Source organism: Leguminivora glycinivorella, chromosome 5 (assembly GCF_023078275.1).
Source record: "Leguminivora glycinivorella isolate SPB_JAAS2020 chromosome 5, LegGlyc_1.1, whole genome shotgun sequence".
Lineage (NCBI taxonomy): Eukaryota > Metazoa > Arthropoda > Insecta > Lepidoptera > Tortricidae > Leguminivora > Leguminivora glycinivorella.
In genome coordinates, this window is record NC_062975.1 from 23449651 (window position 1) to 23465502 (window position 15852).

The 15852-nt window shown below is 38.7% G+C and overlaps 1 protein-coding gene across 1 annotated transcript in view; it reads left to right on the forward strand.

Moving 5' to 3' along the window:
* LOC125226097 (cardioacceleratory peptide receptor-like) overlaps positions 1 to 15852 on the forward strand; it is a 143279-nt gene that overhangs the window by 98686 nt on the left and 28741 nt on the right. The window contains exons 5-7 of the mRNA XM_048129956.1: positions 5212 to 5305; positions 6910 to 7005; positions 14430 to 14612. Of these exons, the coding sequence (XP_047985913.1) occupies positions 5212 to 5305; positions 6910 to 7005; positions 14430 to 14612 (373 nt within the window). The remainder of the gene's footprint in view (positions 1 to 5211; positions 5306 to 6909; positions 7006 to 14429; positions 14613 to 15852) is intronic.

Here is a 15852-nt window from a genome sequence, read left to right on the forward strand (position 1 = left end):
ACGTGGACGGGGTATGTGTTAATAACCTCAGTTACGCAGATGACATGGTGTTGCTGAGCCCTTCGGTTGGCGCACTACAGAGATTAGTGGGAATATGTGAAACATATGCAATTGCCCATGGGTTAAGATACAATACTTCAAAAAGCGAGGTAATGCAATTTAAAGCTGGGACAAAATCATACAAAATGACACCTGTTACGCTTTGTGGTACTGCTTTAAAAGTTGTACAAAAGTTTAAGTATCTTGGCCACTGGGTAACCGAAAACATGTCAGATAATGATGATATCGAGAGGGAGCGCAGGGCGTTGTGTGTTCGGAGCAACATGTTGGCTCGCAGATTTGCTCGTTGCAGTAATGAAGTAAAGCTAACGCTTTTTAAAGCATACTGCCAAACATTCTACACGTGCAATCTGTGGGTAAATTTTACGCAACGGGCATACAGCGCACTGCGTGTGCAATATAATAACGCGTTTAGGGTGTTGTTTGGGCTGCCGCGGTACTGTGGTGCGTCAACTATGTTTGCTGAGGCGCGCACTGATGGTTTTGACGCAATAGTTAGAAAAAGGTGCGCGTCACTGCTCAGTCGTCTCCGTGACAGCCCAAACAGTATCCTAAGTGTGCTGGCGCAGCGCTGGGACTCGCCTTTGTTTGCGCGGTGGGTCCGGCTGCACGCGCCGCCAATCGCCACTCCACGTCGTTATTAAATTTATTTATATATAAGGTCCTAATTTATTAGTTGCAGATATTTTTACAGCTGATAGTACTCGGTCTCTGGAGTATATTAAACCGTGAAATATTATAGCTTTTACGATGTTTTTTTGGAGAAAACGGAAAAACAAATTTGCTACGTAAAAACACCCTGTTTAATGTGATTATTAAATGAAAACTCATTGAACAGATTCTAGTACCTCTTTTACGTACCACTTAACTGTAACTGGCCACTTCAATGACATGTGCAGTTTTCCCGCCGAACCTTTACGAGTTACGACATTTACAACAAACAATTGTTGACATGATAGACAGTGTTATTGTGACATGTGATAATGCACATGATGATTTTTTTTAGACGAAATTATAATTATTTTTTTGTTAGGAAAATGAAATCAAAAAAGTTACATGAAAAGATTTCTTAATTTATATTTAAAGTTAATTATTTTAATGTAAAGTATCATGTGTTAAAATATCTGCAACTAATAAATTTGGACCTTATATAGTCAATAGGTATTAAGTTAGTTTTAGTACTAACATAGTTTTAAGGATTTGTGATATTTACTAACACTCTATGGATTTTTAATTTTCGAAATAAATATATTGAATTGAATTGAATTGAATTCCGTTACCGCCATACAAAATGTATGAAAATATGGTAACGGAATGGGAAAAAAAATCTTGGGACACTTTTTTTCTCCTATCAGGATTGAAAGAGCTCGCGATTCTGAATGAAAAAACACATAAAAATTTCCAAATCCAAAAAAAGTGGGGTGGACAACTTTGAAAAAAAAATGGCCCACGCATGCGAGTTCTCGCACTGTGTAAATGGGCCCCTAATCTGTCTTAAGGAAGTGTAAATAGACATTGTCCTATATGTAGTTAGAACTGTGTCGAACAAGGAAAACCTCCACGGAGCTTTGTTATAGCGAACACTAAGTAAATTGTTTGATGATAAATGTACTTTTGGAAGTTTCGGTTAAGGAAAATAAAGATTGTCAATCAATTATACGGCATTAATTATGTACTTAGAATAAGGGAGTTACAAAAGTAATTAAGGTAAACTTTATAAATTTCCAATTAATCGTTAAAACTACTCTCATGTATATAATAAGTTTTTTACAACAGATTATAGTACTTTTCGACTGGGATGAGCTCTGTGACACTTGAAACTTTCCGAATTACCTACGCGTACGTACTATGTTCGTAAAATATTTTTGAAAAAATACTTAGATAAATATTTGGCAGAATTTCCGATCCCTGGTCATGTGTCATTCCACGCGTAAAAGCCCTTACAGAGGTAGGCCGTTTTCACATTATCCGGTCCGATATCGGATGTCGGACCGATATCCCATACATTACAGGCGCCATCTTGGATTTTTTCTATTGATATCTTCCGACATCCGATATCGGATCGGATAATGTGAAAACGGCCGTAGGCGGTACTTACGACATCGCTACTCGATGTAGGCGCCAACCGTCGAAATGTATCTTTAGCGTGATATGATACTTAAGTGTAAGGCCTGAGTGGACGCTCAGAGCGGAGCGTTCGGCGTGGCGTGCAGCGGGGCGGGTGAGCGTGCGTCCACTCTATGCAGCGTCGACTCAGGACACTTGTATGAGCTTCAATTGTTTACATGCACGCCGCACGCCCCGCCCCGTTGAACGCCCAATATCAGCGTGCACCACAGATGTCATATATACCATAGATCAAGCAAACGCATCTTCTTAGCGTGTCAAATGAACTCAGTGAAATCCACTGAGTTGTCCGTCTTTACTCGCAGCTTGCAGCTTTCGGGCGTCAATTTTTGTAAGTTGAAGTCAACCAAAACAAAAAATGCCTCGTTACGTAATATTCAATTGCAACAACACAAAAATTATGAACAATCAAGAGCCTGAGACATATTTAAAATTACAGGCCCCGTAGCCGAATGGCATTTCTCCGACGCCAAACGAAAGCGATACGCCGCTGGCTCTGTCGCGCCAATACGCAAGCGCGATAGAGATAGATATCTACTAGCGCTTCGTTTCGTGAGCGTTTCGTGAGCGATTGTGACATTCGGCTAGCCACCCAGGCTAGAATCAACTTCAGTACAAAATTTGACACGTTCGGCCCCTATACAAATATATGAATTTGTTTCTTCTATCTAAATTAAGTTCTGTGGCGTGCACTTACTCAGGACTTACACTTAGGATAATCTCATTTTTAACCCCCGACGCAAAAAAGATGGGGTGTTATAAGTTTGACGTGTCTGTCTGTGACATCCCAGCTTTCGAATGGATGAACCGATTTAGATTCGTTTTTTTGTTTGAAAGCTGAATTTATCAGGAGTATTCTTAGCCATGTACCAAATTAAACGACGAATTTGACGACCAGTCTGGCGCAGTCGGTAGTGACCCTGCCTGCTGCGCCGCGGTCCCGGGTTCGAATCCCGGTAAGGGCATTCATTTGTGTGATGAGCACAGATATTTGTTCCTGAGTCATGGATGTCTTCTATGTATATAAGTATTTATATATTATATATGTCGCAGTAAGATAGATAAAGCCGTTATATAGTTATAACCCTAGGAATATAATTATACGTCGTAACATAGTTAAACGAAAGCGATTAATTGCTATCTTACTAGGAATGTAACTATAATACTAAACTAGTTTAGTCATATAGTTATATGACTGGATCCAGTTTAGTGAAATGATTGTAGGCAGGAGTGCGGCGGTGCGGCGGAGGTATAGTTATAACCCTAGGGATATAATTATATGCCGTAACATAGCTAAACGAAAGCGATTCCTTACCATCTTACTAGGAATATAATTATAATACGTTACTAGTTTAGTTATATAATTATATCACTGGATTAAACTTAGTCTAGGGATATAATTATAATACGTCTCTAGTTAAGTAATATAGTTATACACCGTGTTTCACTTAACACTAAAAACCTGAAATCAGTTTGTTCAGAATCGAGAGTAGAATCGATTGAGCTATATCTTGAAGGGGATAATATTTTTTGTTTAATTTGTATTATTAGTTATTTTTTACGTGCCCATTCTATTGTATTCGTAATGCGACATTGTGTATATCGCATTGCTAGAGGTTGCTTACCTTTTTCAGTATTTAGGGGTATTAATACTGGCTGGTTACTTAGACGATACTTTTTCCGTTACGAGTTTGACGTTGTTTGTCGTCATAACAAATTGAACTCGTAACTAATTACAACCTTGTCATTTTGAATGTTGGGTTTAAATTTGCTTACCGCGATTAAATTACCGGGATTTCCCGGGAAATCAAGAACCGGGAAATACCGGGAGCATGCCCTAACTGTTACGTTTTAACTAATATAGCTTGGATTCGTTTGTTTAGTAACCAAACCTTGTGTACTATATTCGGATCGATACAAAATAAACTTTGTTCTAACGTCAGTGACGGTGTTGTTATTCCAAATCGTCCCGCTATACGTATTATAAAACACTGATTTAAACTTTCACGATTTTTACACATATTTAAAATTGCAAACGGGACTTAATACATAGTACCTAATACGCGATTAAGTCCCGTTTGCAATTTTAAATACCGTATTATAATTATATTCCTAGTAAGATGGTTCTGAATCGCTCCCTTATATCCCTAGGGTTATAACTATACCTCCGCCGCATCGCTGCACTCCTGCCTACAATCATTTCACTAAACTGAATCCAGTCATATAACTATATGACTAAACTAGTTTAGTATTATAGTTATATTCCTAGTAAGATAGCAATTAATCGCTTTCGTTTAACTATGTTACGACGTATAATTATATTCCTAGGGTTATAACTATATAACGGCTTTATCTATCTTACTGCGACATATATATCGTTGTCTGAGTACCCATAACACAAGCCTTCTTGAGCTTACCGTGGGGCTCAGTCAATCTGTGTAAGAATGTCCTATAATATTTATTATTGGGATGGGGATGTTATAAGTTTGACGTGTCTGTCTGTCGCATCCCAGCTTTCGAACGGATGAACCGATTTAGATTCGTTTTTTTGTTTGAAAGCTGAATTTGTCAGGAGTGTTCTTAGCCATTTTTGATGATAAACCTAACTACAAAATGAAAATTTTGGATAAACCCCCGACATAGTGGGCTGATTTTCATGAAACATGAAAAAAAAAAAAAAATTGAAATATTTATTTTTCAAGTAGGCATATTACAATGCGCATATGAACGTCAAATAAAAATGAAATATTTATCAAACAAAAAAAAAACACATTTTCAAGTAGGCATATTACAATGCGCTATAGTGAACGTCAAATAAGGGGTTGAAAGAAAAGCTACAGTAATTCAGCTATAACCCAAACAAACAAAAAAAAAAAAAAAAAAAATCGGTTCATACGTTCGGGAGCACAGACAGACAGACAGACAGACAGACAGACGTCAAACTTATAACACCCCGTCGTTTTTGCGTCGTGGGTTCAAAATGTAAATTTTGCATCGTGGTTATAAGAAATGTTTTGTCCACAGGGTGTAGTAACATATTCCTCAACCTACGTGTTGGTGGCGCTGAGTATAGACAGATGTGACGCCATTACGCATCCCATGAATTTCACAGGGAGCTGTAAGTATTCATTCGTCCATACTATAGTTATTTGTTATACAAGGGGGCAAAGTTGTATTTTAACGCCGAGTGTTGAATTTAAAATCGAGCAAGTGAAAGGATTCTATTGTTGAACCACGAGCCAAGCGAGTGGTTCGAGAATAGAATCCTAAACTTGCGAGTTTTTTAACACACGAGAAGTAAAATACATTTGCACCCGAGTGTAACACAAAACTTTTCCCCTCACTATAGCGAGGAAACTACAATGCAAAAAATGCGTTTATCACTACTTCCAGTAGTTCCACAGGTGGTAAATCATCTTTATTACTAGATTCACCTACTTTTATCAATTTTAAAGCAGTTAATTTCATTTCATTCAAGGTCAAACTACTTTACCTACTAGTGGATTAAATGCGTTTTTACCCGCTGGTATTAAAGTACAAAACACGTGTTTCCGAGCTAGTGAGGGGAAAAGATTATAAATGAAAGTGTATGTCTGTTTATTTGTCTATCTTTCACGGCAAAACGGAGCGACGAATTGACGTGATTCTTTAGGTGAAGATAGTTGAAGGGATGGAGAGTGACATAGGCTACTTTTTGTGTCTTTCTAACGCGAGCGAAGCCGTAAGCAAAAGCTAGTACATTAGAATGAGAAGAGGAAATTCGAAATGAGTGGCGATAATGCCGATAAAAACACGAGCGAAGAATCAGGCAGCAACAGGATCTAGTTTCATGTGCTCTGTCGCTCTGCGTGATAGTTACGGTATGTTTATATGTGTATGGATCGCATCTCATGCGTTCAACACTGTAAACAGCTCGCGCTTAAATTGGCGCAATTTTTCACGTTAATCTAATTCCGTCATCAGGGAACGTAGCCAAATGCACAAACGCTCACGATAATATCTGTTTCGTAGCTATGTGTCTCTATCGTTCTTGCATATTGGCGCGACAGAGCCAGACTGCGGTATTAGAAACTGTCAGATGTTCCCACGATGTTCCGCTTCAATTTAATTCAATTCAATTTTAACTTTTTTCCGCTACGATTTATCGAGCAGGTACCTACACATAAACTGCATTTCAACAAATTATATAATATATTACTTTCAGAAAATGGGATTTATTTCGAAATAAATTATCAATGTTGGACTTATTGGAACGTATTAGAATTTTCGGGAAAATCTTGCGGACTGGAACATAGTCAAGATTTTCTCAATTTAGGACATAGTTTTAGTTTGTTTTGAATCTATATGACGTTATTTCCCTCTCTCTCATCAATAGGATCGTTTCCCAAAAACTGAAAAATAATAATAAAATATTGGTGGTGTATAAGGCCGTGTACTTCACGCAAAATTCAAAACTCTACACATTTTTTTCATGCTCAGAATCGCGCATCATGAACAAAATAAATAGAAATCCAAATCGGGGGTGGACAATACTTAGGAAATGGTTAGCTCCATCCTTAGGCCTCGTCTTTGCCTCGACAACTAGCCTGTAGCAATTCGGCATTCGTAGTAATAAAAAACTGGAATGAAGTTGTTTAGCATGCATGCATTTAGTTCGCAACATCATAATAAATAGACCTAAACTTATATTATGTAAATAAATCGTGTTTTCTTTTTTGCCAGGGAGAAGAGCGCGGGCCCTAATAATAGGAGCCTGGCTGGTCAGCTTCCTCTTTTGCATTCCAATGCTCATCCTATTCGACGAAGACGAAATACAAGGTAATAATACACCGCGTTGTTTTTGGTTCTCCGTTAAATTCGACAAGTCGTTAGGTTATTAGCAGAGATCGGACAACTGGGCATCATTCTAACAACATTTAAGGTGCATTACCTATTCCGAAAACGTCATACATATTTATGACTGCCCGTCCTCTGGTTATCAGGAACCATCTGATAAATAAGACTCGTAAGTATTCAAATACATATTTGTAATGATGATCCAATAGTTGTTTACTTTTTTTATTTTTTTATGAATGGGCTTACTCTTGACCACCGACTAAGCCAAAGGCAAAGACGTGGCCTACGATGGAGTGAGCTCGCCCAGAAGATGAATGTTCACCCTTGATTTTAAGGTTGCTTACTTGATACAAAAGTCTAATTTTAATAATATTCGACTTATTGTTTTCGCAAGTTTTCGATCAATAATCAGTATGATAGATTTTCCGCTACTGTATCTCATTAATTATTACATTTATGGACTTTATGGTTGAGATACAAAGCTAATAATTGGTTATTAATTATTAAGTTAACATGTTTCTATCTCAAACGCCCAGCCTCTCTAATTAATCAACTAAGGACGTCAGGAAGGGTTCTGACGATGATAAATGTTACTTAATTTTGAATCTCAAGTTCAAGAGCATAAGATATAAGCATAATATATTTGTAAGAAGTAGTTATTCCCCGATTATGGGTTTAGGCCGAATACCCAATGTTCGGCTTTTTCGTTCGCCGAATATTTGGATTATCATTCGGATATTTTGTACCATATTTATTAGGAAAACTGCTCAGAAGTAAGGAACGTAGCTAGCAGCAGCGGCTGATCCATACAAGCCGATTCCCACCGGCTTGCCTAAAATCGGTTACTAGTAAAGTACCCAATGTAAAAGTAGGTTTCTTTTTGCTCAGTGTTGCCTAGCAGAAATGTTCACCAGCCGCCACTGGTAGCTAGAGTAGGATAAATCAAATAGAACCTATGATAAAAATATAATTAAGTGTTTCAAATCAATAATTGCTCATGAGTTTTCGTATACAACTTTCCAAAAATACGATGATTTTTGTACCTTGTCACTTAAACGTCTTGTTTGAAATGTCATACGAAATTGTCAAACGATTAAAAGTGACAAGGTACACAAATCATCACTTATTTATGCCGGTGGCTGTACTGTCTTAAGGTAACAGTAATTTATCTGGTTACAGATGTAGTGCATAAAAGTTTTCCACCGTAGGTATTTTCTCGGAAACGATCGTATGCTGGTTTAGACATGGCCAGTAAGTCTTGTACTGAGTCTGACTGAAATAGCATGACACGTTCGTGCGTAGCCGAATGTAACAAATTATAATAATTTGGCACAAACGCTCACGAAACGCTCACGAAACGAAACGCTAGTAGATATCTATCTCTATCGCTCTTGCGTATTGGCACGACGGAGCCAGACTACCTTTCGCGGCGTTTCGTTTTCGTTTCGCGTCGAAGAAATGCGGGGCTACGTAAGTAAGCAGTACGGCAGTAAGCATTAAGCAAATATGCGGCCGAATAGCGAACGATTCGACATTTGGCAAAACTGCCGAATAATTTATCGCCGGATATTCGTAGCATCTCTAGTGAAAAGGCACCTGATTGTGAAAGATAATAACGGGCCGGCAGTTCTGCATTTTGTTTGGATGATAAACGAGGAACCAAACCTTTGAGTATCCCTTAAGATTAATGAAGTTTTAAACTCATAGATTTTGTATCGAGTCCGTAGAAGGGTCATTTGGACAATGTCTGTCAAGTTTTTGTTCAGTGATTGGGGTAAAGGTTAGTCTATTTTCAACCACTATTTTGTTACCTAAGAACGAATGAAATAATTTACTATTGAGATATTTTAAAATGCTTTAAAAGTGGTCTCACTGCTTTATAAAATCTTACCTTGCTAAGGCACTGGTCCCACCGCGAGCTAATAAACTATGAGCTATCCGCTGTAAAAACGATCAAAAGATAAGCACTCCGGTGCAAATAAAAGAGACACGGCGATATTGATAGTTCTCCGCTGGGCGAGTAACTATAAACATCGCCGTGTGTCTTTTATTTACACAGAAGTGATTATCTTTTGTTTCATTTTTAACCCCCGACGCAAAAAACGACGGGGTGTTATAAGTTTGACGTGTCTGTCTGTCGGTCTGTTTGTTTGTATGTCTTTCTGTCTGTGTGTGTGTGTGTGTGTGTGTGTGTGTGTGTGTGTGTGTGTGTGTGTGTGTGTGTGTGTGTGTTTGTGGCATCGTAGCTCCCGAACGCATGAACCGATTTAGATTTAGTTTTTTTTTGTTTGAAAGCTGAATTAGTCGGGAGTGTTCTTAGCCATGGTTCATGAAAATCGGTCCACTATGTCGAGGGTTTTTCAAAATTTTAATTTTGTGCTTAGGCACAGTATAAAGCAGTAATAACTCTTCTAACAAACTTCACTCCGCGCGGTGTGTCGAAAACTACTCTCCATATGCACCGAATACATGCGAAACTGGTAAGTATTGGGCTGGACAGTCGGGGCCGCGTTCGCGCGCTGTGTTGACGTGTTGAGTTCGGGAGAAAATGACGTCAGCACCGAAGACATATTTTCGTTACTGTAGTGCTTATGGGTGTATGGAGAACAGTTCTCAAAATGCGGAAATGTCAGAATGTTCTTTAGAATTCCTAGACACCCAGAAAAATAAGTGGTTGTTATATTTTTGCAGTGTTAGGTACATTATTGCTTACGTAAATGGCGTAAAAGTGAGATTTAAAGCTAGAATGACACATTAAAATCAATAAGGATTTATCTGTAACGACATTTAGGTAGATGCTGCGATCTATCTAGCTCGAAAGTTTGGTACCTACTTAAATATTGTGCAAACATATATTCAAACATTTTATGTAAATACGATTTCGTCAGTATTTAAGAAAGAAACACGTACTTGAATCTTTATTAGATAAAAAGGTAGAAAGAGCGTTGGTACTAGCATAGCGCCATACACAGTTACTACGAGTAGGACAGTAGCACAGGTACAACCCTGCGTGACCTTGCGCAGTAGTAACGACCGCGTCGCCGCTGCCGGAGATTAACTACTGATTTATCCTTATACTGTGGCTTAGGTTATTATAGCCGATAGCTCATAGTTTACTAGCTCGCAGTCGGACCAGTGCCTACGTTTGGTGGATTGGGGCGCCAAAGCCTTTATAAAATTGACATGATTCTTGGAAGTTTCAATACATGTCACCTTGAATTGATCATAGATGGCTGAGCGGCCTAGGTATCAGTCGCGTAAATGTAAGGTCTGAGTGGACGCTTAGAGCGGGGCATTCAGCGGGACGTGGAGCGGTGCGGGCGAGCGCGCGTCCAGCCTATGCGTCGACTCAGGACACTTGTATGAGCTTCAATTGTTTGACATGCACGCCTCACGCCCCGCCCCGCTATACGCCAGTATGAACATGCACTCAGGCCTTACACAAAAAAATTACACTAAAAGCCTTGAAACGTTTTCCTTTGTATATATAGTATGAATTTTTTGAAACGAACGTTTCTAAACAAAGGTATTGTTCCTTTTGTGTTGAGCGGGAGCTTCTGTATTTGCACGCGCTAAGACAACAAGAAGCAACTGTATCCTGATAATTGTAAGGTTCAAATCTGTACAGCAGCAAATTTGAGATAGATTATTTTGGAAATGCGAAGCGATAGACCACACCGCTATAGGTGCGAAAATACAGCGCTTCTAATACTTTGATACTTGATGGTGTAAGTATAGTACATATAGTTATAATAATCATCGGTAATATGTCAGTCTGTATAATAAAAATAACACGTTTAAACAGCGAAACTGCCAGATTAAAAGGTTGATAAGCACCTGGCACCTTAAGGTGTCATCGCAAAGTGACAATAAACACTGATAAGGTTTTTCAATCTGACCGCCATTGTTATGTTTTGTTATAAATACGGTTTACGGTTTGTTTAGTTATTTATGTTATTTTATATATCAAGACTTGTACCTAATATTTATGTAATTACTATTTATATATTGCTATATACAATTGGTGATTGTTAACAAAATCATTAATAAAAAATAACAGTGATAATATACGTGTTTCATTACTTACAGCACCACCACCAAGTATCAAAGTATTAGAAGCGCTGTATTTTCGCACCTATAGCGGTGTGGTCTATCGCTTCACATTTCCAAAATAATCTATCTCAAATTTGCTGCTGTACAGATTTGAACCTTACAATTATGAGGATACAGTCGCTTCTTGTTGTCTTAGCGCGTGCAAATACAGAAGCTCCCGCTCAACACAAAAGGAACAATACCTTTGTTTAGAAACGTTCGTTTCAAAAAATTCATACTATAACATACAGGGTGTTTCGATGAATGTAATACAAAACATGTTTTTCAAACACGACTTCCTATTGTTAAAATACCCTGTTAGGTCGCGTGTTGTTAAACTAGTTAATAATCATTAATAACAAATCAACCTTAAAACACGTATTCGGTCACTTTTACTGAATACTAAAAACTAAACTGCGACAATTGACAGATAAAACACACATGAACATAACAGACAGACACAACCGCATATGCACATACACTACCTACATACACTTCACATACACGCACACACACGCGCACACACTCACACATTACATTATGCAAGCCAACAAGCCATACCTAGATTTATGTACTTTAGTATTGCCTAAGTGCCTACTTCATAAGCAGCAGCGTTTTTTGTTTTTGTTTTTTTTTTGTCTTCATTCCTTACTAAATTTGTATTTTTCTTTTGTTACCACTTAGTTTTTGCATGTTTATTGTAGGTATACCTACTTGTAGACATCTGTTATTGGCTATGTTAATGGTTCCTTATGCCATAATTTTTTTTTAATTGGCTAAATACCTGGATGTTATGTCACAATTATCTGTGTTTAGAAATTAAAAAACTGGCCAAGAGCGTGTCGGGCCACGCTCAGTGTAGGGTTCCGTAGTTTTCCGTATTTTTCTCATAAAATAATGAACCTATCAAGTTCAAAACAATTTTCCTAGAAAGTCTTTATAAAGTTCTACTTTTGTGATTTTTTTCATATTTTTTAAACATTATGGTTCAAAAGTTAGAGGGGGGGGGACGCACTTTTTTTTCCTTTAGGAGCGATTATTTCCGAAAATATTAATATTATCAAAAAACGATCTTAGTAAACCCTTATTCATTTTTAAATACCTATCCAACAATATATCACATGTTGGGGTTGGAATGAGAAAAAATATCAGCCCCCACTTTACATGTAGGGGGGTACCCTAATAAAACATTTTTTTCCATTTTTTATTTTTGCACTTTGTTGGCGTGATTGATATACATATTGGTACCAAATTTCAGCTTTCTAGTGCTAACGGTTACTGAGATTATCCGCGGACGGACGGACGGACGGACGGACGGACGGACGGACGGACGGACGGACGGACGGACGGACGGACGGACGGACGGACGGACGGACGGACGGACGGACGGACGGACGGACGGACGGACGGACGGACAGACAGACATGGCGAAACTATAAGGGTTCCTAGTTGACTACGGAACCCTAAAAAGAGGACTTTGCCGGCCTTGGCCTGCAAGGTTTGTATGAAATTCCATTATCTATCAATCGTCCTAGCCGCACCTGCAACGTCATACTTCGCTGCCAATTATAAGGCACATAACATCAATATTTCATACCATGTTTGAGAAAATTTATTTTTTGTATTGCTGTTGATGACCCAAAAAAAACATTGTTTTCCTAAATCCTGTTATTATGGTCACAACATGCTTGCACTACCTGGGTTGTAAAGAGAAAATAGTTCGAATCTAGTTTTACCTGTCACAATAATCAACACCTTGATAACTGATAAGACACCTACAACTGACGTCATGCCTTCATCATCATCATCATCATCATCATCTGAGGCATTACAGCCGCGGGTGGGCCTTAGCCTGGTCAAGCAGGTCTCTCCAGTCCGATCTATTTGTGGCCTTCCTTCTCCAACTTTTCACTCCTAGGGTCCTGATGTCCTGGTATACGCCGTCTAACCATCTGAGCTTGGGCTTGCCTCTACCTCTGCTGCCCTCCGGTCGGCCATCTAAAAGGCGTTTGGGTACTCTGGCCTCGTCCATTCTAATCACGTGTCCTGCCCATCGCAGGCGTCCGATTTTTATGGTCTTAATGACGTTAGGCTCATTGTACATTTGATATAGCTCATGATTATAACGCGTTCTCCATCTCTCATCCTCCATCACAGCTCCGAAAATGCGTCTTAGGATTTTGCGCTCCAATACCAACAAGGAATTTTGACGTCACAATCAACACCGTGATAACTGATAAGACACCTACAACTGACGTCATGCCTTGACGTCACAATTAGTGACCACACTTCAAGAATTATATCTATTTATTATGTTAGAAAATTAGCAAAATTTAATTACGTAGAATTTTAAGACCTGGAACGTGCATTACATTCTTTGTCGTTAATAGAGCTGGAATCACTTATTTTGTATTACTTCCATTGAAACACCCTGTATATTTTGAATCACTCGCCTGTATAAGATAAGTGATAAGGATCCTTTTGCATTTCAATAAGGTTTTTACGGCTCCATTCGGGATCGAGGTTTTGTGGGGTTTTTATTTTACCACATGCTCAAAAATTATAAATGCACATAAAATTAAAACTTCCAGTGATTTAATTCTATCGGAATATTCAACAAAAAATAAAATGGAACTCTTATCAATATTTATTCATTCATATTTCGACGACCGCTCTGGCCTAGTGGTTAGTAATCCTGCCTGCAAAACCGCGGTCCTTTCGTTTGAATCCCGGTAAGGCAGCCATACTCAAAGTGTGCTCCGCGGATCCCTAGGGCTCCGCAAAGCCTCTCTAGGGGCTCCGTGTGAATTTTGGTTACCTGATATGCAACTTCAACTCTCTTCCATAAAACCAAATAGTCACCAATTGTTAAAAATAAAAAACAGTTTCATGTACTTAATCAGATATTTTGCTTTCTGAAAGGGTTCCATGGGAAAATAAGTTTGAGAACCGCTGCGGTAAGGGTATTTATTTGTGTAATGAGAAGTTGAGCACAGATACTTGTTCCTGAGTCGTGCATGTTTTGTATCTGTAAGTACATTTAATAAGCAGATTAAAACACTCCTGTTACCTTCTTATGAATTCCTCGCCTTTCGGCTCGTCTCATAATACAGCACTTGTGTTTTAATACCATTCTTTATGCATCAGTCACATATAATTATGTAAAAATCATAAAATATCAAGCGTTTTCTAGAGAAACGGTTCCGGGCTCGGGCTCGCAAATATAGGATTTGCGTTTTATTTTAAAATAGTACGTATGTAACAGAACTTTCATCACACCTATACAGATAAACAAACAAACAATTCTCCCCCAGGAACCCTCCAATGCTGGTCCAGCATCAGCAAGCTCCAATGGCGGATATGGATGACCAGCGTGTTCGTCTCCCTCTTCGTGGCTCCAGCCTTAACCATCTCCGCCTGTTACGGAGTCATCGTCATCACTATACGGCAGAAGAGCACAAGAGTTTTAGGAAAAAGAACTACTGCGTGTAGACAAAGTAAGGTCCTGTTTTCCTCCATCTCTTTCTAAGCATAACAGAAATCTTGTCATCACCTTACGACAGAAGGTAGCTAGAACTTATGCTAATAAAAGGAGGGCAACAGCTCCCTTTGTTTTTTTTTATACTACGTCGGTGGCAAACAGGTTTACGGTCTGCTTGATGGAAAGCGGTCACCGTAACCTATGGACGCCTGCAACTCAAGGAGTGTTACATGCGCGTTGCCAACCCATTAGAAACCTGTACACTCCCTTTTGCTGTGTTAAGTTCCGTAGGTTCTTTTACTTTTAATTCTTCATCGTCATCACTTTACCGCAAGATAACTCTCCTGTTCTTGGCAAGAGAGAAACTGCTTGTAGAAAATTTACCAACTTGTTTTCTGTATTTCCTGTTTTGGTCAGAAACCTTAGTTTCGTTTGTTCTATCTTTTTATTCTAAATGGCATCTTCATGAATACTTGCTAGTGTGTTTGTCTCCTCTTCGTGGCACCAGCCCTGACCATCTCCGCCTGCTATGGATTAATCGTCATCAGAGCATAACGCAAGAGCAGGAGAGTTCTTAGGAAAAAAGCTACTAGAAAAAATACGTTAAAATTTCTTTTTTAGGGTTCCGTAGTCAACTAGGAACCCTTATAGTTTCGCCATATCTGTCTGTCCGTCCGTCCGCGGATAAGCTCAGTAACCGTTAGCACTAGAAAGCTGAAATTTGGTACCAATATGTATATCAATCATGCCAACAAAGTGCAAAAATAAAAAATAGAAAAAAATGTGTTATTAGGGACCCCCCCTACATTTAAAGTGGGAGCTGATATTTTTTTTCATTCTAACCCCATGTATCACATACATTGTTGGATAGGTATTTAAAAATGAATAAGGGTTTACTAAGATCGTTTTTTGATAATATTAATATTTTCGGAAATAATCGCTCCTAAAGGAAGAAAAAGTGCGTCCCCCCCTCTAACTTTTGAACCATATATTTAAAAAATATGAAAGTAGAACTTTATAAAGACTCTCTAGGAAAATTATTTTGAACTTGATAGGTTCAGTAGTTTTTGAGAAAAATACGGAGAACTACGGAACCCTACACTGAGCGTGGGCCGACACGCTCTTGGCCGGTTTTTTTTTTATCTGGTTACCATCGTCCGTACCCGTACCTAATGGTATCAGCTTGCTACCTAGTAATTATTATCATTACTATACCGGTCATTACGATACGACAAAGAACAGGCCCCGTAGCCGAA